The sequence below is a fragment of the Emydura macquarii genome, unplaced genomic scaffold, assembly GCF_026122565.2.
Source record: "Emydura macquarii macquarii isolate MOO-44397 ecotype Brisbane River unplaced genomic scaffold, CSIRO-AGI_Emac_v2 contig_2988, whole genome shotgun sequence".
NCBI classification, from domain to species: domain Eukaryota; kingdom Metazoa; phylum Chordata; order Testudines; family Chelidae; genus Emydura; species Emydura macquarii.
The window spans coordinates 5211545-5237425 of record NW_027133125.1 but is presented as its reverse complement, the minus strand read 5'-3'; the positions used below and the strand labels follow the sequence as shown (position 1 = coordinate 5237425).

Below are 25881 nucleotides of genomic sequence, written 5' to 3'. Positions count from 1 at the left end.
CGGGGTAGCCGCTGTGGGTCGGATCAAGGGGCATCGGCAGAGCCAGGGGGGTGGGAAGCCGGGCCGAGAGCAACTCCCCTGAAAGGTTCTGGCCCTAACGACGAGGGAGGGGTTGCAGGCCAACCCCAGGCCTCCAGGGTTAACCCGCTGGCTGCTCCCCACCCCGAGCCCGCTCTGCTGTCACCCCTGCGACCCCCTTGCAATCAGGGCATGCGGGTGCTGGCTGATTGGCAGTGCCAGGCCTGAGCTGGTTCTGGACAAACTCTGGGCTTCTCCTGCCCGAGGACAAGCCAGCACTGCCCCCCCACCCCCCCCACGCTGCTCTTTTTAGCGCGCACACGGGCAGAGCTGACACCGTCTGGCCCCCTGCGCTGGGCAGCGCCCTCCCCACGGCTGTGTAGACGTACCCTTGCCAGCCAGGGGCCGATTCCCCATCAGAACCGCCGCGATCCCATGCGAATGGGGTTCTCTGGCACCCGCGTTTTCCCAGCAGGGAATCCTGCCAACGGGGCCCCTTGGCTTCCACCGCCACCCACCTGGCCGCGGGGCCACCCTCGGGCATCGCTGGCAGAAGGAGGTTGTTATTGCAGGGCTGCTCGTGCCCGATGGCCAGCGCCTGCCTCCTTCATTAACGTGCGGCTACATGAGAGACAGGCTCTGCGCGCCGGTTTGTTATTGTAGGGTTGCTCGGACGTGCCTCCCCTGCCTTCTCACATCTTTCCCCGGGTGGCCAGAAGCCCAGGGATTCTAGAGAGTCTAGGACCATGAAACACACCCAGGAAAGACGACCAGGCCGCGTGGGATTTAAACCCAGGCTGCCTTCTCACGCGGCCGGCACACGGGGGGCTCCCCGCTCTGGTGCTAGGAATGTCTCTGCCGTGGGAATTTTTGCTGCATAGACCTACCTGCCCAGCTCCTCTTGGAGAAGGTGGCCTCGTTCTCTGGCCTCTAGGCTTTCATTCCAAAAAAAGAGCCAGTGTCCAGCGCCGTGCGCCCCAGGAGCAGCCCCCGCCGAGGCGAGCTGGGCGCACTGGCTCGGCGAAGTGTGAACAGCGCCAGGCCGCCCAGCCGGGCGGGAGCTCACATGCCCCGCGACGGCACCGTCCTGGCCTCACGCTGGCGCCATCGACCGGAAGCAGCGGCGGCGTCTCGTTTCGGAAGGGCACCGCCGCCTTTTGCCCCCCTGCCAGTCTGACGCCTGGTGAGTGGCTGGGTGCTGGGAGACGGCCCCAGGCCACACGCTGCCCCTGGGGCTCCTGTTCTCACCCCCTCCGCCCGGGACGTTTGTGCCACCAGCTGTTCCCTGGGGCTGAGTCTTTAACCCCGGAGCCAGGCAGGGCACCGGGCATCTTGGAGCTGGGGTACGGCCCCTGCAGCCTCCCGCCGCCAGCGGTGACGAGGGGGCTGCTGTCCGGCCGCCTGGGGGGCCTGGAGCAGCGTCTCACCTGCCGTATGCAGGCGCGCACACCCAGGCACAAGCACGCAGGTGCACCGTCAGAAGCTGCACAGACACACAAGCGCCCATGCACGGGTGCACCCGTGTTCACACACACGTGCACAAGCCCAGAGATGCCCAGGTGTGCGGCTGCACGCGCGGGCGCACAGCTGCACTGGCGCACGGATGCACACGCACTCCCGCTGCCTCACTCAGCCCCCCACCTGCTGCAGGCTCTTTGCTCCCCCTCAGGGCCGGGTGCAGGGAGGCGCCTGCTCCAGGCCCCTGGAGATGGGCCCATCCTAGTCCCTTGAGAGCGAAGCCTTGTGTCTGCCTGGGCACAGCCGAAGGGTATGATCAGATGCACCGTGGCCCTGGGTCGGGTTCTGCCGGAGCCGGCTAGCAGCTCCAGCCCAGAGTCACCGTGGGGCCCGGCCCGGCCTCCTGCCCTCCCCGCGATCTAACCACCAGCTTGGTTTGCCGCTGGGGAATGACAGAACCACAGAAAACACCCAGCTCCAAACCCGGGGAGCGGGGCAAGCCCGGAGCAGGGCGGGGTTTGTTTCCAGCCGGGGCTCAGCGCGGCGAGGAGGAGAGCACGGGCGGTGGAGACCCCACTGGGGTTCGCTGGGGGCACCCCTCCCTCCGCTGGGCGGGCACCTGGGTTTGCGGCGGGGGCAGGCTCGGGGGCACCGACTCTGGGCAGGAAGCTCGGGCGGGCTGGGGCATGTGGGGCTGCGGCTGGCGGACCTGAGCGGCTGGGACGAATTCACCCCATTTGGGGGAGGAGGAAGAAAAGTCCTGGTGCCCCCCACCAGGCCCCTTACATCGGCCCAGGGCTCCCTCTGCTGGCCAGAAAGGGACGTGCAGCCACCACCTGGTGTTAGCCGTGCCCCACGGTGCACCGAGCAGGGAGCCCCCAGCTGGAGCCGCCGCACCCCAGAGGTGGCTGCATCTCAGCAGGGCTGTGGCACAAGCCAAATGCAGAGACAGGGCCCAGCTCCCTCTCTCAGCCCCCCTGGCTGCCCTGTCCCCCAGCCTGTCCTGCAGCTGCCCCACGGCGATCGCACAGCAGCCCGCGTGGCACCTTCCAGGGGGGAGATTTCCTTGAGTAGCAAATAGATCTCAAGCCCCTGGTGCTGCCCCTGCCCTGGGCTCCCTCCCTGGCCCCCCACCAGCTCTGCCAGTGCCCCTCAATCCCGACCTGCAGGCTCTTTTGCTAGTCCGGGTCTGAGCTTCTCCTGAACACAGACTGGCCCATTGGCTAAATGATCCTGTGGTTTGGTGAGTCAGACAAACAGCCACTAGCAGCTGGGAGCGGGAGACTCGTCAAACTCATTGCACCTGTGCTCTGCCGTCAGCTTTTCCCCACTGCCAGAGGTGACTGGTCAGCGCACAGAAAAGCTGGCAAATACCTACACAGGCACACACACAGCCGTGCACATGCAGGCAGGCACATGCACACACAGACGTGCACACACCCCAAGTGTGCATGTGAGCACACACACACAAGCATGTGCGCGCACACACCCCCATGTGCACACACAAACCCAAGACCAGTTTTTCAATCCAGGGTGTCCCTGGCTCTTCGTTTCCCGCCGCTGTCTGGGCCGGCTCAGCGGCCCTGACCTTTCCTCCCCGACGGCAGGAGCTGGGGGCATGCCCACCGGGACCGGCCGACCCCAGGAGCCTGCGTAGGGCCTGAGCCGGCTGGGCCCCGTACGAATCTCCCCTGTGGGACACGGCCACGGCTGGGTGTCCCCGGACCTGCCTCCCCTCTGCAGCCCTGCTCCAGCTCCAGAAAAGGCTGCAGGCCTCTGTTTAAATATCTTTATTCGCATCGCCCCCCCCGCTCCCCGCAGAGCCCCCGGCCTGGTGGCCGCGGGAGAGGGGGCCAAGGAGCTCGTGGGTGGGGGGCAGCCCGGACGCCGTCCTGGCCCCTCAGACCAGGATTCACTAGCATCCCCGCTGAGTCTGTGCACGTCGTCTGCCGGCCCGGCCTGGCATCCAGGCCTCGGTGCCCCGGGCAGGGCGTTGGGGGGGGCTGGCCGGAGGAACCCCCCCCGCGCCCCGGTGTCCGCGTCCTGGCGGGAGGGGCCGGCTCAGAGGCAGAGGCTGAATTCCTTGCGCACGCTGCACTTGTGGCACTGCACCACGCAGCACCAGTGGAAGCGGCAGAGGCAGTTCTCCTCCAGCACCACGGCCTCCTGCCGGTGCCCCCGCCCGCAGCACAGCAGGTCGCAGCCGCTCACGTCCGGGGCCCCGCTGTTGCACACCCGGCCCCGGGTGCCCGGCGAGCCCGTCTTGCGGTTGGCGGCGCAGAAGTCGGGCGAGTCGGCCGCGTAGACGAGGTCCTGCCGGTCGGGGGCCTTGATCCCGCGCCCCACGGGGAGCAGCGTCTTGCCGTCGTTGGCCCCCATCACCTGGAAGGCCCCGTTGAAGCGCTCCAGCAGCCGGTCGCCCACCTCGCGGAAGTGGGGCATCTTCTTCCAGCAGGTGTGCAGGGTGCAGGAGCCCGACAGCCCGTGGCACTTACACTCCGTCCGCATGTAGCTGCGCACCGCCTGGGGGGGGCGGGGGCCGCTCAGCGGGGTGGGGCTCAGCTCCCCCCCCCCACCGGGCCCCCACTCCCGCCTCGGCTCATCAAACCCCGCCGGGGACCCGGCCCCCCCTCTCCGCGGGGGAAAGGACAGGCCGGGCACTGCTCAGTGCAGGGGGGGCTGCCGTGGTGCCCCAGAGGGCTGGCCCCATAAGGGCAGCTGGGCCCAGTCTCACCAGTCACCGCTCAGCGGCCAGGGGCCCACCAGCAGGCCAGTGAAAGCGTGGGGGGGGGGGGGCAGGGCTTGCCCAGGCAGGAGCCTGGGGCTGGGCTCATCCGGTGAGTCTGAGCTTGTAAGAATAAAACTGGGGCCTGCAGCAAGGGCCAGAGGGGGCAGAATTGGGGGGAGGGGGGTATCAGGTTTTCCAGGGCTGGGCTGGCGCCCTGCTGGGGGGAGGGAATTGTCTGGTTGAGGGGGCGAGGTGGATGTGTGCTGGGGAGGGTGTCGTGGGACAGGGGGCACCGGGGTGTGGTACACGGCTCGTGCTGGGCCGGCTGCATGCGGCTGTGGCTGGGGAATGCAGGGCTGAAGGCCGTGGCAGGGTGCAGGGGAGGTCGGGGAACTCGGTGGGCAGAGTGGGGAGGGGGGGTAGGGCCGTGGCAGGGTGTGGGGGGGAGAATCCGGGGCAGAAGAGGCTCCTGCTGGCACTGTCACCCAGCCCGGGGATCTCAAAGCACCTTGCAAATGCCTCATTGCTCCCCCTCACGCTGAAATGCAGCCACTGCTGGAGGGGCGTGAGGCTCACCGGGAAGGCTGGAGAAACGCTGGGTCCTGGAGGGGGGGCGGTCAGAGGGAGGCCGAAGGGAACCGGCCAGGACGTGTGGGTGACACCTGCCCCCCCCCAGACAGAGCAGCACCCCAGCCCCCTCCTGAGCCTGGGATCAGCGCCCCAAGCACCGTGCTGGGCATCCCCCTCCCTCCCCATCTAGTCCCTGGAGGGGCCTGTCCCGCTAGCGCCAGCCCAGCCCGGCTGATTCCATATTGCTCCATATGACCTGGATCCCACAATGCTTTGCAGCATTGCACAGCGCCCGGGGGAGGGGGGGGGCTGAGCGGGGGCTACAAAGGGGCACAGATGAGCCAGGCTGTGGGGGAGAGGAAGTGACGGCGCCAGCGAGGCAGGTGCCAGGCGGCGCCGGGGCCCGTGGGGTGGGCGGTGCCCGGCAGACACAAAGGGGAGAAACTGACGGAGACTCGCGGCCCCGCTTTTCTCTCAAACAGGGCAGCGCGCGGCCGCCCTCCCCTTAGCGCAGCCCGCCGGGACCCCCAGCCTGCCGGGGGGCTGCCCCACGAGTGCGCGGGAACGTCCTGCAGCCTGCAGAGCTCGGTCACAGCCAACCTGGAGCCGGACCCTTGGGGTGGGGGTGGCCAGGGCCATCCTCCAGCGGGTACAGCCCGCGTGGCCCAGGCGGGCTGGGCGAGGGGGCGGCGTTCCCGGGCCCCCCCACCTGGTTGGGCGGGCCGGGGAAAGGCATTCGACAGGGTGGGGTGGCCACACGGGGCTCCGGCCCTGGTGTGGGGGGGGACCTGGGAGGGAGGAGACTGGTTCCCAGGTGCCCTACTCATGGGGGGCTGGGCTGGCCCGGGGGGGGTGAGGGGGGGACACATTACCAGGCGCCCGGCCTCGTTGTTGTGCAGGTCGATGAGGGTGCGGATGTCGCTTTTCCCTTTCTTCCGCCTGGCGTCCATGAACTGCCGGGATTTCTCGTAGCCGAACTCCACGTCGTCCCCGCAGCCCCCCCACTCCCAGGCGGAGCCCTCGGCGCCCGGGCCGGCTGTGGGCAGCGGGGGCGCCCGGCTCCGCGTCACCTCGCAGCTGCACTGCAGCAGCTCGCCCATGCTGCAGGCCTGGGTGACGGCGTGGCTCACGCCCGCCGCCGTGATGGCGTAGACGAAGGCCGTCTCCCGGATATCTGCGGGGGGGAGGAAGCGGCGTTAGCCCGCAGGCCCCCCCCTCCTGCCCCCGGGTGGTGGAGGCAGCGCTGGGAGGGGGGCCGTGAAGCAGGGGGCGCTGGCTGGCGGGCACCCTGGGGGAGCCCCGGGGCGTGACCCCTAATCCCAGCTCTCCCCTGGCTTCTCCCCTTCCTGCCCCAGGCTGGTAATCGGGTACCCAGGGCCACCCCTAAGGGGATCCCCGTGTGTGGTTTGCAAAAGGCTCTGCTGCGAGAAAGGGGCTTTGAAAAGGGAAGATCCCCTGCCGTGGGGCCTCCCCCTTCTCTGGTCACCCTTAGCCCCCGGGGCTTTTGGTGGGGCAGGTGGGGACAGGGGCTTGGGTCTGGGGCCGCGAGGTGGGTTGCACGAATACCAAGGGACACTGCAGCTCATCAGCCTTGGCCAGGTTCCCTTCACTCTCCCGGCGCCACACCCCCTCCCCCCGGCCCCTCCAGGGCGGGTTAACCCTGCCCCCCACCCCAGGGGTGTCTCCTGGAACCGACGAAGGGGGCCCGCCCCCCTGTACAACACCCCGACTGCCAGGAATCCAGGCCTCGCTTCCCCTCCCGCCCCGATTCCTTGGGCCCCTGGAAGCAGGCGTCCCCACCACTGGAGCGAACGGCGAATCCCCATCAGTTGTGAGCAGTACTGGGCCTTTGACCCACAGCTGCGCGGCTCTCACTGCAGCCAATAGAGGGCAGAGGCGAGCAGCTCAGTGCCGTAACCTGTCTCCCTGTCGGCACCGTGTCGGTGACGGCTCTGAGCCCTCGGGGGCCACCGCAGGCTCCAGGGGGCTAATGACCCAGGCTGCCCCGCCTGGTCCCTCCCCACGGAGCAAAGCTGGGGCGCTCGGCCCCCCCCCCCCTCCCAGCACCAGCCCCTGCCCTGCGGGATTATTTATTATTAGCAAGTTCTCCCGTCTCTGCTCCGGGACACGAATTCCAGGCATCATTCCCCTGCCTGGACCTGTCGCTCCGGCAGCCCCGGTGGGGGATTCTAGCAGCATTACCGCATCGTCCGCGGCTCGGAGGGCTTTACCAGACGCTTTGGGCCCATCCAGTGCTCGGCAGAGCCCCCTGCCGTGGGTCCCCCTTGCAGCCACGTTGGAGCTGAACGCCTGGTCCCGCCTGGCGTTGGAGCTGAACGCCTGGGCAGCCGCCTGCTGGTAGCACCTCGGGTCCTCAGTCAGGATGGCTGCCCCCGTGGCCAGTGAGAGACCAGCCCCGGGCTAAAGACGACGCGCTCGGAGACAAGAGGGCGGGCAGGGGCACCGCGGGGCGGGCGCAGGCAGGGGGCACGGGGTGGGGACAGCCCGTGTCAGGCTTGGAAGCAGGAGGGGAGTCCAAGGGGATCAGACCCGCCCCCCTCAGAAGCAGGGTCCCCCCTGGTTAGTCGCCAGACACCAAGTCACCTAAGCTCGCTGCTCCACGCCTCCATCTCCGCTGCGCCGACGGACGTGGCCAAACGGCCCGTCCTCCGCCTGCTGACAAAGAGCCTGCCTCGGTGGGGGGGGGGGAGGGAGGACCCTGCAATGTGGCGACTCTGCAAAAGGACCCAGGAGTCCTGGTGAGCATCCCCCTGACGTGAGGGCCCCACGGCGCGCTCCGCGGCCAGAAGGGAGAGCGGGAGCCCCGGCTTGGAGCCAGAAGCCGGCGTCACCTCGGCGTGTGGCATCAGGCAGACGAGGGCTGGGAACGGGCCCGGAGCAGGGCGCCAAGGCGGCGAGGGCCGGAGAATCCCTCTGCGAGCGAGAGCCGGCGTGGCGAGGGGCCCGGGAGGCGGCTGAGAGGCGGCTGATTACCGTCTAGAAGGGCCTGGCCGGGGAGGAGAGGTCTGCCAGCCGGTGGCCCTTGGATCCAGCAGACAAAGGGCTGACAGCGGGCCGCCGACGTGAGAGCGATTCGGAGGAGACGTTTCCCGGGGGCGGGAATTTCCCTCTGGAACCCGGACCCGGGCTGTGCCAGGCTCTGTCACTTGCCATCTTTCCATCAAGCCCGGCCGTGTCGCCCAAGGCTTGGCCCCAGCTCCACCAGCTGCGCTGGGCTGGGTGCACAGGTTGCTGGGAGCTCAGGCTGGCTGGCCCCAATGGGCGTGGGGCTGGGACGTTCCCCATCCTGCGGGACCCACCGAAGGGAGAAGCCCGTGGAGCAGTCACTCCAGGGGGGAAAGCTGGCCTGTGGGGTGGGGCTCCTGCCTCTCCCCTTGTGAACCGACTGCAGGGGCTCCGGGGGGGATGAGTCCGGGGTGGAGCCAGCGGCCGTCCAGAGCGGTACGTGTGCACGGAGCAAAGCCAAGTCCAGCCCTGCAGTCTGGCCGAGGGGGAGCCCTTCAGAACCAGGGCTGGCCTGGCATTACGAAGCGGGGTTGCCCGGCACGCCCATGGGGCCGGGTCTTTGCCAGGTCCTGGCACGGCGTGCGCTGCACCCCAAGAACCGGCCTCCAAGAAGGAAACTCTTCCCGGAGCAGTGGCGCGTGCCCCTGTGCAGCCGGACCAAACCCTCCCCCTGCAGCCTGAGAGCCGGGTGGCTGGCATAGACGGCGGAGGGCAAGCCAGCTCCAGGGGCGGATGGGGGAGCAATGGGTCTCCTGGGGGACTGGCTGGCCTCTGTCTAGCTGTTCTCTGCAACAGACAGACGCTCAGAGCACTGCTAGAAAGCTCCGCTCTCAGCAGGGCACCAATTTTCTAGATAAACGGGATGGGTCCGGCCCGGCCCAGCCTCTGATCTTGGCCATGTCGGTGTAAACGTGGAATCGTTTCTGTGATTATACGAGCTGCTCTGTCCTGCCTGGAAACCGACTCCATGCCCGCCTCTCCGGGAAGTAAGCCAAGGTTCCTGGGCAAAAGGGGCAGACAGTTCTTCCTGGCCCCAGAGCTGGCAGGAATGGGCATCGCCTGAGAAATCAGGGTCCTGGTCCCGCTGGGACAAATGTCTCCAGGGCAGGCCGCTGGTCCAGACGGCGAGGAGCTGGGGAGCCTTCGTGGCTGCAGAACGCCCAGCAGAAAGTGGGCCAAGCAGTGGCGTGCCCAGCTTCAGCAGGGCATGGGCGTGCCCGCGGGGATGGGCTGCCCGCTTGCTCCCCCCATGCAATGCTCCATCTCGAGCCACGCAGTCCAGCTGGGACGTGGCACCTCCAGCGCTGCCCAGCTCTCGCAAACTACTGGAGCTAAAGGAGACTCACCAGTAGCTCTTAGCGCTAGAGGGCTTATGACACACAGCACTTATGACACTGCGTCCTGCCAGTAGAGGGCAGCGGCTGGACACGCACGTGCATGCATGCCGGCTCCTGGCAGTGTGGCAGGTGCGGGCGACAGCTGAGCCGCAGCCGGGGGGGAGGCTCTAATTTCCCTTGGGGCCCCTCAGCTGGGCAGAGATGGGGGGGTTCTGGTATCACGCAGGGTGGTCTGTGGGGCACCACGTGTGCGTGGACAGGCCTGACACGCCCCACGAGGACAGCCAGACCCGGCAGGGCTCTGCCTTCTCCCCCGCCCCGTGCCGCTGCCTACGTGACACCTGGGCTATGGAGGCGGGGGAGAGACAGACCTGGCTACAGCTGGGCCAGGCGCCAGCCAAGGGCAAGAGAGGAACCACGTCCTCACCCGCCACTGCCCATCCTCGTGGCACCCCCCCCCCGCAGCCCCCCGGATCCCCTCGCGGCCCCCTCCCTCCCCGCGCCCCTCTCCTGCAGGTGAGTTATTTGTTGCCCAGCACAGGCGCACACAGGGAGTGGCATGGGGGGGGGGACATGACTCCTCGGGGCGCAGTAAATCACTGGCAGACGCCGAGGCATTCTTGAGCTTTATTAAGCCCCCCCTCCTCTCCCCGCCCCCCCCTCCCCGGTGCCTGGGAGCATCCGTAATTGCTTCATTACAAGCCGGGGAGACATGTCCCGGCAGTAAACCTTCGGCCCCGCTGCGCCCCTGGAGCCCAGGGGAGCCGGCGCAGATAGCAGGAGCCGGACAGCGGGTATGGGGGGGGGCAGTGCTGGGGGGACAGGCTTCGGGGGGTTCTTTACATCTCTGGTGGGGCTTTCCCAGGCCACCAGGGGGGGGAGGGCCCCAGGTGGGACAAGCCAAGCGCCAAAGCCGGGGTTGGCCCCTCGGGGGGCAGGAGGCGGTGGCCTGGCTTCAGGGGTGTCTGAGTATGCCCCAGTGCCGGTGCGTCCTCTGGGGGGCTGCTCTGGCCCCCTCCAGCCCTAAGGCAGGGGGCTCTGGGGGGAGCAGCAGAACCAGGCTGGCCAGGGGATGAGAACCAGCTCCTCCAGGTAGCACCAGGCCGAGCGGGGGCCGCCCTGAGCCAGGGAGCGGCGGTGGCGGGGAGCAGCCCAGCAGGCCAGGGCTGGGGTCCGTATTGCTCGAAAGCCACCAGAGGCTGAAGGCAGGGCCCTGCCGGGCTGCCCCCGACAGACAGATGTCCCATCACCACAGAGCAGGCTGGTCCCTGCCCCGTGCCCCAGTCCCCTCCGGGCAGGTGGGGACCCTCTTTCCCCCCGTTTGCCCAGCTCGCGGGTCCCCTGGAGCCGGGCAGCCCCTCCCATCCCACCCTTCCTGGCGGACCCAGGGATCCGGGAGGCCCCGCCGCGCTGGCCGGCCTTACCCTGCTGCAGGATCCTGCCGAAGACCTTGCTGTGGCTGGTGCAGTTCCAGCGGCGGAAGCGGAACTGGTGTTGGCACTCACGCACGCCCAGCTTGGCGCCCTTGGCCACCTCCTGGACGATCTCGGGCTCCGTCTGGCACAGCTCCGCCTGCCTCCCCGCCAGCCGCTTGGTCTTCCTGCAGATGCTGTTGGGGTCCATGACCAGGGGGCTGCCCACGGCCCTGGAGAAGGGAGAGAAAACGTAGGAAGCCGGGCGCTCTGGCAGCCGGGGTGCTGGGCCGCTGTCTGCCTGCACCATCCTTGCACCCCTTCCTGGGGGGCTCCGCGTGCAGGCAGCACCCTCCCCAAACCCACCCACGCCCTGCTCTCCCGGGGCAGCTCGTCCTCCCGGGCTCCCCAGGGAGCCGGCCGCAGGTGCTGAACAAGGCGAGGGGACGGGCTGGAGTCTCCAGGGCCCTGTTGGGGGCAGCGCTCGACGCAGGGCTGGGATCTGCTGGACGAGGAGGTGGGAGCCTGTCTGCCCGGTCCTGCCCGGGCCCTCAGCAGCCCCTCTCAGCCTGCGGTGCCAAAGGCGGCTGGCAGAGCTGGCGAGACGTTGGCCAACAGACCTGCCTCCGGCCTCACGAGCCCAGCTCGGCTCCGGAACCGGCCCTGAGAGAAGCCAAAGGAGGCCCTGACTCCGGTCCGCTCACCCCAGTGCCAGGGTGAAGGGCAGCTCCAGAGGATGCATCAATCGGGGGCCCTCTCCCCTCTGACCCCCGTGCCCCGGTCTCCTGGTTCTGGGTTCAGACAGCGCCTAGTACGCTGGGGGCCTGGCCTGGGCGTGGACCACAGATCAAAACTCCTTCATAGCCAGCCCCTGGATTTACACAAGCGTGGCTGAATTCAGCATCTGGCCCCGTCTCTCTGGGCAGAGCTGGGCAGGGCGGGACGCTCGGACACGCTGCCTGCCGGGCCCTTCGCCAGGGCGAAGCAGTGAGCCGGCCCCTGGCTCAGCGGCCAATGCACCGGGCTGAGAGTCAGGAGAACTGGCTTCTGGTCCCAGCTCTACTAGGGGCAAGTCCTGTCCCCTCTCTGTGCCTCAGTTTCCCCTCCCACCCTCCATCTGCCTGGTTTATTTAGCTCACAAGCCCTTCAGGGCAGGGGTGTGTGTCTGCAACACACTAGTGTGCCATCACGACAACCTTCCTCCCGGCCAAGTGGTCACCGGCCGAGCCCACGGGGCCTGCCTGCTCCCAGCCCTCGCTTCCCTTGTGCCAGCGTGGGCAGTGCCCAGGGCCGGCCGCGCCTTCTTGGAACGGCTCCTCACCGGGGGAAGGCGGCGTTTTTGCAGCAGGGGCTGGGCTCTGTTTGCCTTGTGGAAGAGGAGCTGAACCACCTTGCGCAGGAAGCCCGATGCTTGTCTCCCGATACCCACACATCAGCCTCCAGCGACCAGGCCGAGGGATGCCACAAACCCGCGTGCGTGAGAGGGCGGCCCCCTAAAACAATCCCGGCCTTTCCGGGCAGTGTCCAGAGCCCGCGAGCGGGAGCCGGCGCAGGCGGTTCTGGGAGCGTAGCGCCGGGCCAGGCAGAATGCGACGTTTCGCCAGCCGCGGTGCAAAGCCAGAAGAAGAAGGCGGCGTGGAACGTGATTCCAGGCCGTGCACTCACTCTGCTTTCGGTGGGGCTGGACGGGTCTGCAGCTCTCCGGTTTGCATCTCAGCAACTCTCGCCGCGAACCAATTCAGGGCCCCCCCGGCCCCGTTGTCTGACCCTCCGTAACGGCCCGCAACCGGGGCAACGGAAATCGGTGACAAATAAATCTCGATATCATCCAGCGAAATAAAAAACCGACACCGGCCGGCCTGTGCCTATCCGAAAAGGGGCCTTTTAGATGCTGAGGTCCCAGGTTCAAGCCTCACCGACGACCCATCCCGGTGCGTGACCCACTGCTCCATCTCCAGTCTCTCTGCCTCCTCCATGGCCTACGTACCTGCCTGCGGCCGAGCAAATGCCTGACAACCGCTCCGGCGTCGCCCCGTGTCCCCTTCTCTGCCCTCGGCGGGCTGGGCTTGGACTGAGACCCTCCGGGGCGACTCACGCCCCTGCAGCTGTGCGAGGAATCCCGAGCGTGGGGTTCGGATCCTGAGCAGATCCCCTCCCGTCCCCCCGGCAGGGACTGGCGCACGATCGTCTTGGCAGCCGAGAGAGGGAAGGCCGCCGGGGTGGGGCAGGGCAGGACTGTCCCTCTCCGGTCCTGGGCCGATGGCTCCTGCCCCATCCCTTGGGGAGATGGTGGCACGGCCTGGAGCTGACCCCATGAGGACACGATCGTGGCTTCTCCGGCGCATTTGTCCTTGCATCTCCTGCCCCTCTTGCGTCTGCCCTCTTAGTCCTCGCTACCCTGCCCCTCTCCTCCAGAGGTCCTGTAAGGGAGCCCGTGGGCCGGGTCCGAGCGCAGCCCAGAAGAAGGCCTTGCTGGATGTGGTCCGCAGGGGCTGCTGGGCGGCGTGGTCCAGGGATCTGCAGAGCTATATAACACAACCGCTTCAGTCGGTTTGTGCGAGGGCAGGCACAGGCCAGGGCTGGGGGGGGATGCTCCAATCCAGGGCCTGCTGCAGGGAAGGGACTTGGGTGCGGCCTCGAGGCAGGGGGTTCAAGGCACTGTGGGGCTGGTGCGGAGAAAGGGCTGCTGGAGGAGAAGTGCAGGGGCTATGACACACGGTGGCGCCATTCTGGTTCCATCCAGCAGAGCGCAGCGCTGCACATGCACACGTGGCCCCCGGTGGCACCGCGCTCCCCAGCCGCTCTCGCAGTGACGCTGTCTCCCAAACAAGGGGGAAAGGGCCTCACGGCCCACCTCTTACAGATGGGGAAACTGAGGCACAAGAAGGGGGCGGGGGGAGGAGCAACCCCCCGAAGTCTGTCAAATCACGTACCACCCTCGCCCTGTGGCTTCTGAGCCCAGACTAGGCCTTGTGTCCCCCCGACTCTGCCCCAGAACCCTGCTGCCACTATCTCTGCGATTCACACCCCCCCTCGGAGCTGCACACATCCAGCGAGCACGGGGTACGGAGCGAGCTGGGGGGGTGGGAGGGGGACACAGAGGTCAGGCACTTTGGGGATGTCAGGGTCTCCCTGGAGCTTTGGCGGGCTGCTTTCATTAAGAGAGGACGCTTTGTGCTCTTACAAAAACCCCGCACAGCCCCGGGGCCGTTGGAGCAAATCCTGAACTGCAGCTCACCCCGTCCGGCTGCATCAGATGGGGCGGCGGGGACGGGAAATGCAGAGCCCAGCAAAAGCGCTGGGGGCTTCTGAGCCCCATCTGGGGGCTCTGGCCTTCCTAGCCCCCAGCCTTTACTGCAGAGCCCTGGATTAGCCCCCCTCCCTCCCCCACTGCCTGCCTTCTCCCCCCGTTTCAGGACGTGCCCTCATCTGCGCTGCCTGGATGGCCCCCGCGGGACGAGGGGTGGGGTGGCTAAGCCATGTTGCAATATTAATTTCCGTTGGGATCCTGCCTCTCGCAAGGGGACGTTGCTGGGATCCAGCGAGTTGTTTTTCTTTTAACCGGGGGGGGGAGGAGGGTGAGAAAAATGCTGCCAAACTGCTACTGCTTTGGCGATGGCTCCCCTGCCTGGACTTGTTTCCCTCCAAACCCGCGGGAATCTATAATTAACGCGCCACGCCCCCTCGGTCTCTCGGCCACTCCCCCCCATGCCCTGGTGAGGGAACCCGCTCAGGAATGAGCTGCGCTGGGACGATGCCCCAGGAGGCCGGGAACGTCCCAGCCAGACCCTGCTGAGCCTCCCGCCGCTGCTCCTGTTCTTGGCTCCCTCCCTCCCCCCGGAACCCAATCCTGGGCCCTGCCTGGCTGAGTCACTGACCAGAACCGCCAGCTTTTGCCCTTGTTGCTCTGTACAAGCTTCCCAGGCCTTTGCAGACGGAAAGTCTCTCTACCGTGGCCATATACGGAGCACCGATCACCCTAGGAGCCCCTCCATTTGGTGCAGAAATGCAGCTAGCTCTGGGGCGGAACACAGCTGCTCTTTCACAGCTCACAGCAATGCAAAAGCTTAGGCTGGGAAGCGAGGGTGGATATCATGCCCTGCTCATGGGAAAGCGCCGGGGACATGGAGGGGAACAAACTCCAAGCGAGTTGGCTGCGCTTTTGGCTGGGGCTTTGGTGTTCGCCTCTCGGCTCCCACAGAAAGCGGCTGAAGAGGCTGGTGTTGCACCCCATCTGACAGCCGGTGGGGCAGTGCCCCCGCCTGGTATCACGTGGTGTCATGGGCTCATTTTCCCCCCTGAAGGTCTGACCTCGCTCCTGGCGGCAGCTGGGGCTTCCCTGGAGGTTTGCCAGTCCCGGTATCCATCACTGATTCAGCGCAGAGCCCTAGATTCCCAGGCCAGAGGGACCCTTGTGATCCTCTGGTCTGACCTGCCACAGCACACGGGCCTCAAAACGGCCCTGAAGTCATTCCTGGAGCAGATCTCTCCGACACCCGCCCCGCCGGCGTTATAAACCCTCAGTGAGGGGGAATCCCCCACGGCTCCCTGGTAACTGGTGCCAACAGCCCTTCCGCCAAGGCCCAAGGTGTGGAACGCATCGGCCTCCCTGGCACAGACGGGGAAACTGAGGCACCGCCGTCTGCTAACCCACGCAGCCTCCCGGTTCTCCTCCCGGCGAGGGGCCTGCGGACGCTGCTGGGAAGCGTTCAGGCACTCGGTGAGTTCTGACGGGGGTCGCCGCCACAGGACGCAAGAATAATCCTTCCGGCTTCTAATCCTCCGCTGTACTCAGCGTGTGCGGGTCTCGGCCAGGAAGGGAAGCCAGGCTGCCGGAGCTTTGGGAGCCGGCTCTGTAGCTCGGGCTCAGGCTTCCCACCTTGACTTTGGTCACACGCAGCGCCAGCCGGCCCCAGCGGAAATCGCCCCCCACCCGCCAGCCGGGCACTAGTTCCCCAGCTCTGCTCAGGGCCTGCCAGGTGCTGGAACGTCAGGAAACCGGTACCTCGTCAGATGCGCGTGGGGCTGGGCTAGCAGGGGGGCCACGGGTCGGGAGCGAGGGGCACCGGCAGAGCTGTGTAGGGGGGAGCCCTCGGCGGACTGGAATGCAGGGGGCAGGGGAGGAGCTGAGGGATGGCGTGGGGGGCATCAGAGCTGTGCGCGGAGACGTCTGCCTCTCGGGAGCACAAAGTCCCCCTGACCCAGCCTGTTCTCTTGGGAGGCAAAATCACGACAAGCTGGAACACGACAATATTGACTCCTCTCCCAGCGGTGCCCCGTGGGCGCCGTGCACAGCCATAGGGAGACACACGCCTTGTCACAACCTAACACACAGGTCGGCAGCAGGGGGGGGGGGGGGAGGGCAGGGACGACGCCTGCGGTCTAGTCGGCACGGATCACTCCGCAGCGCGCCAAAGCCGACCGGAGCGAAGGGTGGCCCGGGCAGCCTCCCTTCGACCCCCCTGCATGACGAGACAGGCGGTGATCTGGCAATCCGAGAATATCTTTCCACGGGACCCTGCCCCACCCGATGCTCCCGATGGCGCATCTCCGTCAGGCCCAGTTTCTCCCCAGCCCAGGCTGCTTATCTCAACCAATCCTACTCCCCAGCCCCAGCCTGCTCTGGTTCTTGTCCCCACCAGGCTGGCTCCTTCTCCAGCATCCTGGCCACCAGCCGAGGGCAGGGAGACGTACCCCCCAGCCAGCACCACGCCGCAGCCTGTCCCTGCCCCTTCCCGCTCCGCACTGACGGCATCGTCCCAGCACCACAGCAGACAGGAGGAGAGCAGTTGCAGGGAAATGCAGGGAGCATTTGCAGGGAGCATGCTCAGTTGCTTTGTGGGATGGGGCATGTGCTGCCTGGTCTAGTGTAGGAGCTATGGGGCTGGAGCATGCTCAGTGCAGACAGAATCTTCAGAGGATTTAGCTGTCAAATGCTAACACGTCACTACTGAGCATGTGCAAACTGATGCCTGGCCCAGATTTTGGTGGATTTTCACCATGACGGCAAACAGCAGATCCCTGACATCCGGGAACATCCACCCGCCCTCCCCACCTTGCCAGCTTGCAAGTCCCTGCACGGAGAGCGGGCTAGAGCCGCTCGACCAACCAGCCGTGAGAATCGCCTGCAAGACGGACAAAACAATGGATTTTCCTCTAATCTTGTTACCGGCATCGGCTGAGCCACTTCTTGCTAAAACCTTCTCCCGCGTTTCAGCCGGAGGCAGACACCCAGTGTGGAGAACTTCAGCCGGACTTGTTCAAATCCAGCAACCGAAAGCAGGGTCTTAAAATGCCAGTGGCGGGGAACCGTAGCTAGAGGGGATGCCGCCCGGCCTGCAGACAATCTGCGCACGGCTGGCCAACGGCTGGTAGCCGCACGGCAGGTGTGAGTCTAGACGAGCGGAGAGGCGTGGCCACATGACGCCGGTCAGGCTAGCGGGGTCACAAGAAACACGCCCGGGGGGAAGCTGATGACTATCTGAGCGAGGCTGGGGGAACACAGCACCGGGCGATGGGGGAGCCAGTGACGGGCTTTGAAGGCAGAGGCGAGGAAGCAGCGCTGGGGGAGGGAGGCGATCCTGGCCTGGAACTGGCGAAGGACTCGTACTGAAGGGCTCTGCTGGACCCAGGTTTCAGGGTCTCACCGTGTGGAGAAGCAGCAGCCAGGTCTGGCTGGGGCTAAGATGTGCCCCAGACAAGTCCCTGGGGTTCTGAGCCGGAGCGACGGGGTTGCTGGCGGAGCTGAGCCCAGGCGGGAGAAGTGAGTCCCCTCCCATCACACTAGGGGCACTGATGATGGCTTCTATTTTTCCCTCTTCTCTTGAAGGTGGCTCCTCTGTTCCTGCTGCTCCAGCTCCCTGGAGAAATCCCCATCCCCACCCCTTCTCCAGCTGAGGCTGGGCTGACCACCCCTTGGGCTGTCCTGCGACTCCTGCCATCCATAAATCCCACTGGCCTGCAGGGAGCTCTCCGGCATTAGCAGCTGATGTCCAGATGGTGACTCGTCTCCCACGTGCTTGTCAGCGTAGGGTCTGGACCGCCTTTGTTGGCTGGAAGCTCCCCGCTGGCCACAGCGACCGGGAACCCAGCCCACTGGAATTTGGCTCGCCGCAGGTCCTGCGCGCACACTCGTACAACGGGCTGAAAGGTCCTGTGTCGGAGCGACGCCTCCTCCCGCCGGCAAATAATCGCTGGGAATCGAATTCTGCGGTTCCTGCCAATAGCCTCTTCCACCCGAGACACCAAAAGCGCTTTACAAGTATTCCTCCCGTAAGCCCCGCGGCGTGAGTATTAGTGCCCCGTTTTGTGGCTGGGGAAACTGAGGCACGGGGCAATTTGGGTGATTCGAATAAAATCACACGGCAAGTCTAAGGATTAAGCACCCGGGGAAGAATATCTTCACCCTAGGACTGACACTCAGGGGCGCTGGATCCCTGCCTCCCCCACTCTAACCCACCAGAACATGCGCCTTCTAGATGCTAGAGAAGGGAGATCGGATCACTCTCTCTCCTAAGAGAACAAGGGGACGCGCCATGACAGCGAGAGGCACCCTATTTAAAGTGGGTCACAGAGTCGATCCGCTGGTGGTTACCCAGCAACAGTGAGTTCCACAGGTTATCATGGAAGCCAAGGGCTTAGCAGGATTCAGGAGCAGAGCAGGAAGCCGATGGTGAACCCAGTGACAAGTGGTGCAGTCGCTCCAGCGTCGGTCCCGAGTCCCCCATTTAAGGGATTGGCTTAGGAGGAACGTCCCCTACGGGCAGTTTGTTCCAGACGGGGGCACTAGGAAACCCTGTAGCTCTTTCCTCTGAAGCAGTGGGGACTGGCCATGTCTGAGCCAGATCCAGGGGCTGGACGGACCCGTCTCTGATCCCATCTGGCCGTCTGTTTCCCTGCCATCAGCCACGCTCTCAAAATCCCCACGTCCAGGCCACGGTGCGCCCGGACCCTGGGTTCTCGTGCAAAACGGGGTAAGGACATGTGCCAACGAGTAGCTGGCCCTGCAGGTGCCTGCCGCGCGCCCGGCTGTCCGACGAAGAGACGGAAGTGTACCACTAGCCCATAGGGGCGAGGTGGCCCCATGGGCCGATAATCACAATCTTCCTCACGGCCTCCTAGACTGTGCAGAGCAAAGACAGGGCTCTGCGGCGTCTCCGGCTGGCATCTGACCCCCCCCACTCGGCACCCCTGAGCCCCCCACCAAACTGGGGGCATCCAGAGAAGAGCCGCCAGCCGGGCTTGGAGAGAGACGGCCTCCGGAGGAGAGGCTCGAGGCGCTAACTCTGGGAAGCTCAGCTGCGCGGTGGCTGGAAATCCAGGGCGGGGGATGATCCCTTGCTAAGCTGCGGCACTGGAGATTTATCCCGCGCCCCAGCCCTGATGCCAGCGAAGATCCTGCGCCGGACTGGAAAAGGCAATGCCACAGGGAACCGCCTTGTTACCTGGCAGCTCTGTGTTCTCGGGGAACCAGGGCGCAAAACCCCGACTCCCTCTGGCTCCCCTGAATACCCCCCCCAGCCTCTGCTTGAACCAGAAACCAAAAGCAATGAAAAGGCAGCGGGAGACACACCTCAACCCTCCAAACAAGGGTGACAGGGTTACAGCAACTCCCCTCGCCTCATCTCCATGGAAGATGGAACAAGAATTAGCATAGCCAGGCTCCAAAGCAGGGACCGCCCTGAACTCTGGGACTGGCAAAGCAGGGACGCGCCGCATGATGGGAGATCTCTGCTCCTGGTGTAAATGAACCCACCCCTGCACACACCCAGCGCCGCAGTTATCAGCCCAGTCCAGTTATTGATCTCCAAAACACTGAACCTGCCTGGCTGCATTGTGAGCTCCCTCCAGGAACATGGCCCATAGCCAGGAGTGACCAGTTCCTATTGTCCAGCATAAAGAAAACCCCTCTGGGATACTCCCTGGAGTCATTGTCTGCCCATAAACAAACCTGGGGTCTACAAAAACCCCTGCCCAAGTTCAAACCTGGGTTCTGATGCCTGGATCCAAAGGATGCATCAGATCCACTAGAACTTCCCCCCTTCCTGACTGAGCGTGTTGGGGGCTCTGCCTGTCTCAAGTGCTCCGGACCCTCAGCTGAACCGCCTGTCTGCTGGGAACCGTCGAGCTGCACGGCGTGGTGAGACCCCCCCATCTCCCCCCAACACGCTCTCTCTCTCTCTCAGTCCAGGTACAACTTTCTACTTTTGTAATCAAACCCAGGCTAGCTTTCTCCAACACCCCACCTGTCATTGTGTAGCATTGTAAGCGTGTGATTGTGTTTCTCTCCTTGCTGGTATCACTGCTAGTCTCATAGTTTGATATACCTGGCAATAAACTAACTCTTATAATCACGCTGGGGGCCAGCCTCTCTCTCTCCCACCTGCAGTTACTCCGTTGTGTTCTTGGCTTCCCTGTCTCGCTCTGCAGCCACGCTTCTCTTACCAGAGCCAAAGATCCTCTGGGGTTTGCTCATCAAGGGGGTTACTGCTTGAACAATTGTGCAGTGAGGGGGGAGGCAGCCGAGAAGTGCTGCTCTGCCGAGCCTACGGAGTCCAGGGGCATGTAAGGGGGGCAGCTGAAAGCGCTGTGTCACCAGCCTGCTGAGTGCAGGGACATCTAAGGGGTCCGCTGAGCGTGCTGATAGCCCGGTCCGCTCAGACGCACTCAGATAATCTGGAATGTGTGTGTGTATCTGTGGGGGGTTTATTTCAATCTGGGGCTGGAGGAACCTTAGGTCCTGCAGGATAGCTCCATGGGGAGGGGGCGTGTAGCCGTATGAACACACCAGTAACACAAGCAGCACATTAGTAGAATCACACCCCCCCTTCCAGGAAGGGAACCCTAATAAATGAGCACATCCCCAGGTGACGGGCAAGTCTGGTAACAGCCTGGTGACTCGGGTCGGGCAATGCACATCTCGCTCGCTCCTCCGATGGGCCGGGTGCAGAGGAGACGGGCCAAGACGCTGGCAGTGCTCTGCACACATCTGCGTGGTGTAAGCAGGAAGTGGCGGGTGGCGCAGGGCGAGGGGGTCTGGCATGGGCTGATCTGAAGTAAAGGGACATCTGGAAGCATTGCGCAGAATCGACAACGTGCCCTCCTGCCCCCTGCGCGCCACGGCGCGTCCCTCCTCGCTTGAATCCCTCTCTGTCCGGCGCTGATCTCCTCCCTCGCCTGCTCGGTCGCGGATTTTCCAGCCTGAGTGAGGCATAGACACATCACTCATGAGCAGGGGAGACTTGAGTGAGTCACGGTGCTCATCCCAAGAGGTTCGGCCCGGTCCCTTCTGGCCTGGAACTCCACCTCCGGGTGACCCGGTGCCTGCCCTGCCACGTCACTCCCAGGAGAGCTGTTGTGCAATGGGGCAGACGGTGTGAAAAGGTTTGTTCTGTCCAGGCAGGAGAGGGGAAGGCCAGGCTTACGGCTCGAGCAGCAGACTGGGACTCCAGGCCTCAGTCTGCCTGTGACACTGGAGAGACTCTGCTGCAGCTGTCTGGGACCCGGCCGCTTTTATTCTGTGTAGATGCAGTACCCAGCACAACGACCCCTTGGCCTTGGTGGGGGTCTCCAGGCTCTGCTGTAATACAAACAATGAATATGGCACCTTCGTTACCTGGAGTCCAGCTGTACAGGGTTTCGAAGAGCCGGCAGTCCCTCTAGAAGCAGCCTGTGTCGACCACCAGGCTTTCGGGCGCTCTGTATCCCACTGGGAAGCCAGGAACTTGCCTCTCCCAATGGGCTAAAAGTCCCATTCTAGACCCCATGGGGTCACAAAGTGGCGAGTGCGAGATCCTCCGCTGGGATGAGCGACTGTGAGGCCCGGTTCCTGGGGGACCACAGATCTGCGGGGACGACGCTGACGATCGAAACGGCGGTGCCATTGGAGCTACGTCCGGAGGGGTGGGGGGACTGCACAGAACCCAGGCCGGCGTGCGGCAGAACAAGTAAAGGATGGTTCGAAAGAAGAGAAAAACCTCCACACCTGGGGAGCATCTATAATTAACTCCATCACGACCGACCTCTCTGTGACCTGCGAAGCTCAGCGAGGGACCGTGCTTCCTCCCAGCTAGAGAGAGGGAGCTGTGCAGTAAATGAAGTAAAACCACCAAGGGAGAAGAACTAGCCATTAGAGGGAAGGGAAGGAGAAGGGGGAAAGTAAACTGCTGGAGACCAAGAGGAACTTTTTTCCCTCGCCACCTGCAACCAAGCACCTTATCCGGGGGACCTGTTCTAGTTAGTCTGAGTTAACTCTAGTGATTTGCGTCATTTTCGCCAGAGAAACCAGCTTGCCCAAAGCCCGGCATGTCGCCGGGACGTCCCTCCAGGCTCCCCAAGAACAAGATCCTGGAGCAGAGGCGATGCAGGGTAAAATGCCCCTTTCACAGAAGCTGGGGTAAAAGTCTCAGCCGCAGTGGCTCATCGGGCAGTCCCCCGCCTGCCGACCGGCCCTGATAAAGGCGCCTTTCCGCCTGTGACATCAGCGACGTGAACCGTGATGTTGTTCTCGCCGTGAGCTAGTTTTACAGCTTTTTACAGCTGGTGGGAGCGCGGGAGGCAGCTAAGCCGACACCACCGGGGTCTGAGGACTGGCTCAGTCCAGGCTGGCTGGAAAGCAAGCTGTGTCTTGGGAAGACGGCAACAGTTTTTTTTTAAACCAAGCTCCGATTCTCCCCCCTGAGTTTCATCAGCCAACGGAATCAGCCAGGGGGCAGCGGGGAAAGCAGGGGCTGTCCAGACACATCATCAGAGACAGTCACGGCCCTGGAGGGATTCTGTTTTAAATAACCCAGGCAGATTAAGGGTGCCAGGAGAAACAGAGACAGGGAGGGGGAGGCAGTGGCTGGCTCAGGTCTGGGGCAGAAGCAGAAATAGGACCCGGGTTAGCCCAGGGCGCTACCCACTGGGCCACGCAGCCTTCCCGCAAAGCACCATCAAGCAGTCCAATGTGCACAGCTCAGCCGAGAAAGAGAGAGAGCCACAAACGTGGCCCTGCACCCGCCAGGTGCGCTGCCAGCCAGGGTTTTGCTCTGACAAAGCCTGAACCCCCTCCCTCCCCCCGTGGCCCTAATCGCCAAACAGCTCCATGGGTCAGTGGTGCATGCTGGGGTCCAGAGTGCGGGGCTGCTGTCGGGAACAGGCAGCCATGCAGCCAGCCTTTGGAAACACACACAGCTACTGAGAGAGGACAACCCAGCTCGGGAGAAGGCGTTCATCTGAGCGGCTAGGATCCCAAATCACTGCCGTCCGTGGCAGGAGCCGCGATCTTCTCGCCCGCCCAGTCAGTGGTGGGAATAAGGACGCTTTAGCTGGAGCCTAGATCTCCGTCCCCTGGGCACTGAGAGGATGATAACGCTGGAGCGCTGGATGGATCAGTCGTATGGAAAGATCCCCTCTGCCCGAGCCTCAGCCTACTGTGGGCAACCTGTTTGTTGACGGGTGGGTAGGTGTTTCCCTGGAGGGCCGGCCCCTCCACGGCTGGGAAAGTTGAAGCACGCTAGTGGAGGATCTGGCCCACGCTGTTTGATTGTAGCGTCTGGTCTCACACACAAATACTGGTCCATATGGACTGATTTTCCCCACACAATGGTGTCTAACTGATGACACAGGACGGCCTGTGCGTCTTTGTCACATGGCCCTGTATTGCGATGTTTGGTTTCATGCTGAGTGTATGTGGCTGGCCACATCGTTTGCCAGCTGGATTATTTTTTAAAATTAAAAACTTTTTTTCTGAGGCACCGAAAAAGCAACAGTGGCTGACCCTCTGCCCTTATCTGCATTCTCCCCCTAATCTCCCGGCGCAGGCAGAGCCAACACACACAATACGATCGCGCACAAGAATATGACCCATCTTCTAGATGAGTCGCAAAAGCCAGACCGTGCTACCGTCCAAGATCCTGCAGCTCCGTCTCTGAGAGTGGGGTGCTAACCCCGCTGTCCTGGCCAAATTCCAACTGGATAAAATCCACACCCCACTGAAGTCAGTGGCAAAATTCCCATTGATTTAAACAGGGTCACGGTTTCCCCCTCTATCTACTTTATCCCTAATGTAGCTTCAATGGCCTGCATGAGTCCTTATCACCTTCCACCCAAAATACACTGCATGGTGATACTGTTCAAGGCCGCTGGGTTCCTCCCCAGAGCTGGCTGAACCAGCGTGCTCTGTGTTTGCCGTCTCTCTACCAAAGCGCTCCGCTGCAGCACAGCATTGCTAGGAAGGAGTAGGATGGTAGGAGTAAGTCGAGATCAAGAGATAGCGCGGGCGCGTTAAGCAACAGTCTGAGAAACAGCCAGGAGGGAAAAAAAATAAGTCTGTCAGTCACCATGGGAGGCTGCCTCCAGGAAAATAAATGTTTGCCGTTGCATACCTGGGATCTGTGTACACCCTGTGCTTAGAAATGCTCCTGGATACCTAGATGCCCTTTACCAAAATTCCAATGCAATTGCGTCTCAGTGTCCCTTTAACTCCCGCTTCCCCGGCGGACACAGGGGGTCGGTCCTCCTGACACGCTACAGAGCGAAGGGCCCGATCCTTCAGTGTCGCTCCATGGACTGAAACCAGGAGATGTTGCTCTCAGACTTCCCTGCCACTGTCTCAGCTGCCACCGGCCCTTTCCTGAGCCTGGCCGCTGGCGAAGGGACCCACCCGGTGTCGTTTCTGGCGGGGAGGGAGCGGGTGAGGAGAGCTTTATTTGAGGGGTCAGGAGATGAACCGCCTCAGATAATGAATTATGGCCCAGCCTGCACGGCAGGAGCTGGAATCCAAGCACTTAAAAGCGGATAAAGACGGGCTCGGCAAAATTCTTACTAGATTTAAATAGTTCATGTTTCGACAGATCCCTGGGCTTTCCCAGGCTGGGTCCCGGCTCCGGCTCATGTCACGAATCCCCTCCACCCCCTCCAGGATCCTGCTCGCAGTCAGTCTCTGCCTTTGAGGCAGGCACCATTACAAACGGGGGTTTTGTCCCTGCTGCTCTGGCACAGGGTGGGCTGGGGGGGGGGTTGCCTCACGCCAGCCCCCGTCTTTTAATTAAAGTGGACTTATTTGAGGGAAGACAGGAGCGGGAGGGGAGGGGAGGAGAGGACTGGAGTCTGAGAAAGTACTGATCCCGGGGCCAAACCCTGAAGCTTTTGCACAGCCTTACTCACACCGTGCTCAGTTCCCCTTGCCTCAGCCAGGGACTTGGCCCAAAGACTGAGCCCAGCTCCACCCTTGTGAACCTTGCTGTAAATAGAGAAAAGTATTCATTCTAAATGGTTGGCCAGTTACAGAGGATCTGTGAGCAAGAGACGCTCTACCTCAACACCGATGAGTAACTCCACCAACACTGTGTAAACCTTGAGTAACTCCACCATCACCCCTGTGGACCCTGAGTAACTCCACCAACACTGTGTAACCCCTGAGTAACTCCACCAACAGGGTGTAAACCCTGAGTAACTCCACCAACAGGGTGTAAACCCTGAGTAAATCAATCAATACCCACGAGTAATTCCACCGACACCAGCTTAACCCCTGAGTAACTCCACCAACAGCTGTGTAAGCGGGGACCGTGGGGCAAGGGAGGCAATTGCCATCCCCCCACCCTGGTTTGCCCCACCTGACTTTTCAGAGGAGTATCTGCTCCTCCACACACACACACACACACACACACCCGCCGCCTTCCAATTTAGCAGGATACCTTCATCCGACGTAAAGTGGGATCCGCTGACACGAGTTTCCCTCCTTCCCCTCCCCAAGAAGCTCTGGGGGCCGATGCCCCCGGGTGCAAACCCCGCCTAACTCCGCCGATGGCTCCCGGGGCGAGCCCCACCGAACCCCCGGGATTCCAGCGGGTCTGACTCCGGATTGACGCCGGCGTGGCGGGGAGCAGCAGCCGGCAGGACTCGGGCGGGGACCTGGGGGGGGAGTCTCGGCTCCGGCTCGGCTTTGTATCAGCCCCTGTCCCGCTGGGGCGCCGCGCCCCGGGCCAGCGGCCCCGGCTACTCACCACCAAAGCCCGATGATGTTGGCGGGGCAGAGCAGGATGAAGAAAAGCCCCAGCTGGGTGCGGGACGGGGGCAGCATCCTGGAGCGCGGCGGGGCGCAGGTGAAAGCAGCCTCCTGCCGCCCGCGGGCCCCGGGGCGCCCGGCGCGGAGCGGAGCGAGCGGGCGAGGCGCGCAGCCGGGCGCAGGGGGCTGGCGCTGGGGCTGGGGCTGGGGCAGGCTCCGGCGGCGCGGCGGGGCTCGCAGGCGGCTCGGGGGGAGGAGGAGGGACAGGGCTGCCAAAGTCTCAGCCTCCGCCAAGGAAACCGGAGCCCGGGGGGACGGGACGGGACGGGACGGGGCGGGAGG

General features: G+C 64.1%; 1 protein-coding gene across 1 annotated transcript; it reads right to left on the bottom strand.

The window, feature by feature from the left end:
• Positions 1 to 2844: 2844 nt before the first annotated feature.
• WNT6 (Wnt family member 6) lies at positions 2845 to 25632 on the bottom strand. Its single transcript, XM_067570057.1, has 4 exons — positions 25538 to 25632; positions 10563 to 10783; positions 5647 to 5948; positions 2845 to 3999 (listed from the first exon to the last, which is right to left on the bottom strand). The coding sequence occupies exons 1-4, from the start codon at positions 25612 to 25614 to the stop codon at positions 3538 to 3540; spliced, it is 1062 nt and encodes a 353-aa protein (XP_067426158.1). The 5' UTR covers positions 25615 to 25632; the 3' UTR covers positions 2845 to 3537.
• Between the last annotated feature and the right edge of the window lie 249 nt (positions 25633 to 25881).

Coding starts and splice junctions, on each gene's coding strand:
- WNT6 (XM_067570057.1), bottom strand. CDS start 25,614: ATGCTGCCCCCGTCCCGCACCCAGCTGGGGCTTTTCTTCATCCTGCTC. Junction 10,784..25,537: donor AACATCATCGGGCTTTGGTG/GTGAGTAGCCGG, acceptor TCCCTTCTCCAG/GGCCGTGGGCAGCCCCCTGG. Junction 4,000..5,646: donor ACAACGAGGCCGGGCGCCTG/GTAATGTGTCCC, acceptor CGCCCCCCCCAG/GCGGTGCGCAGCTACATGCG.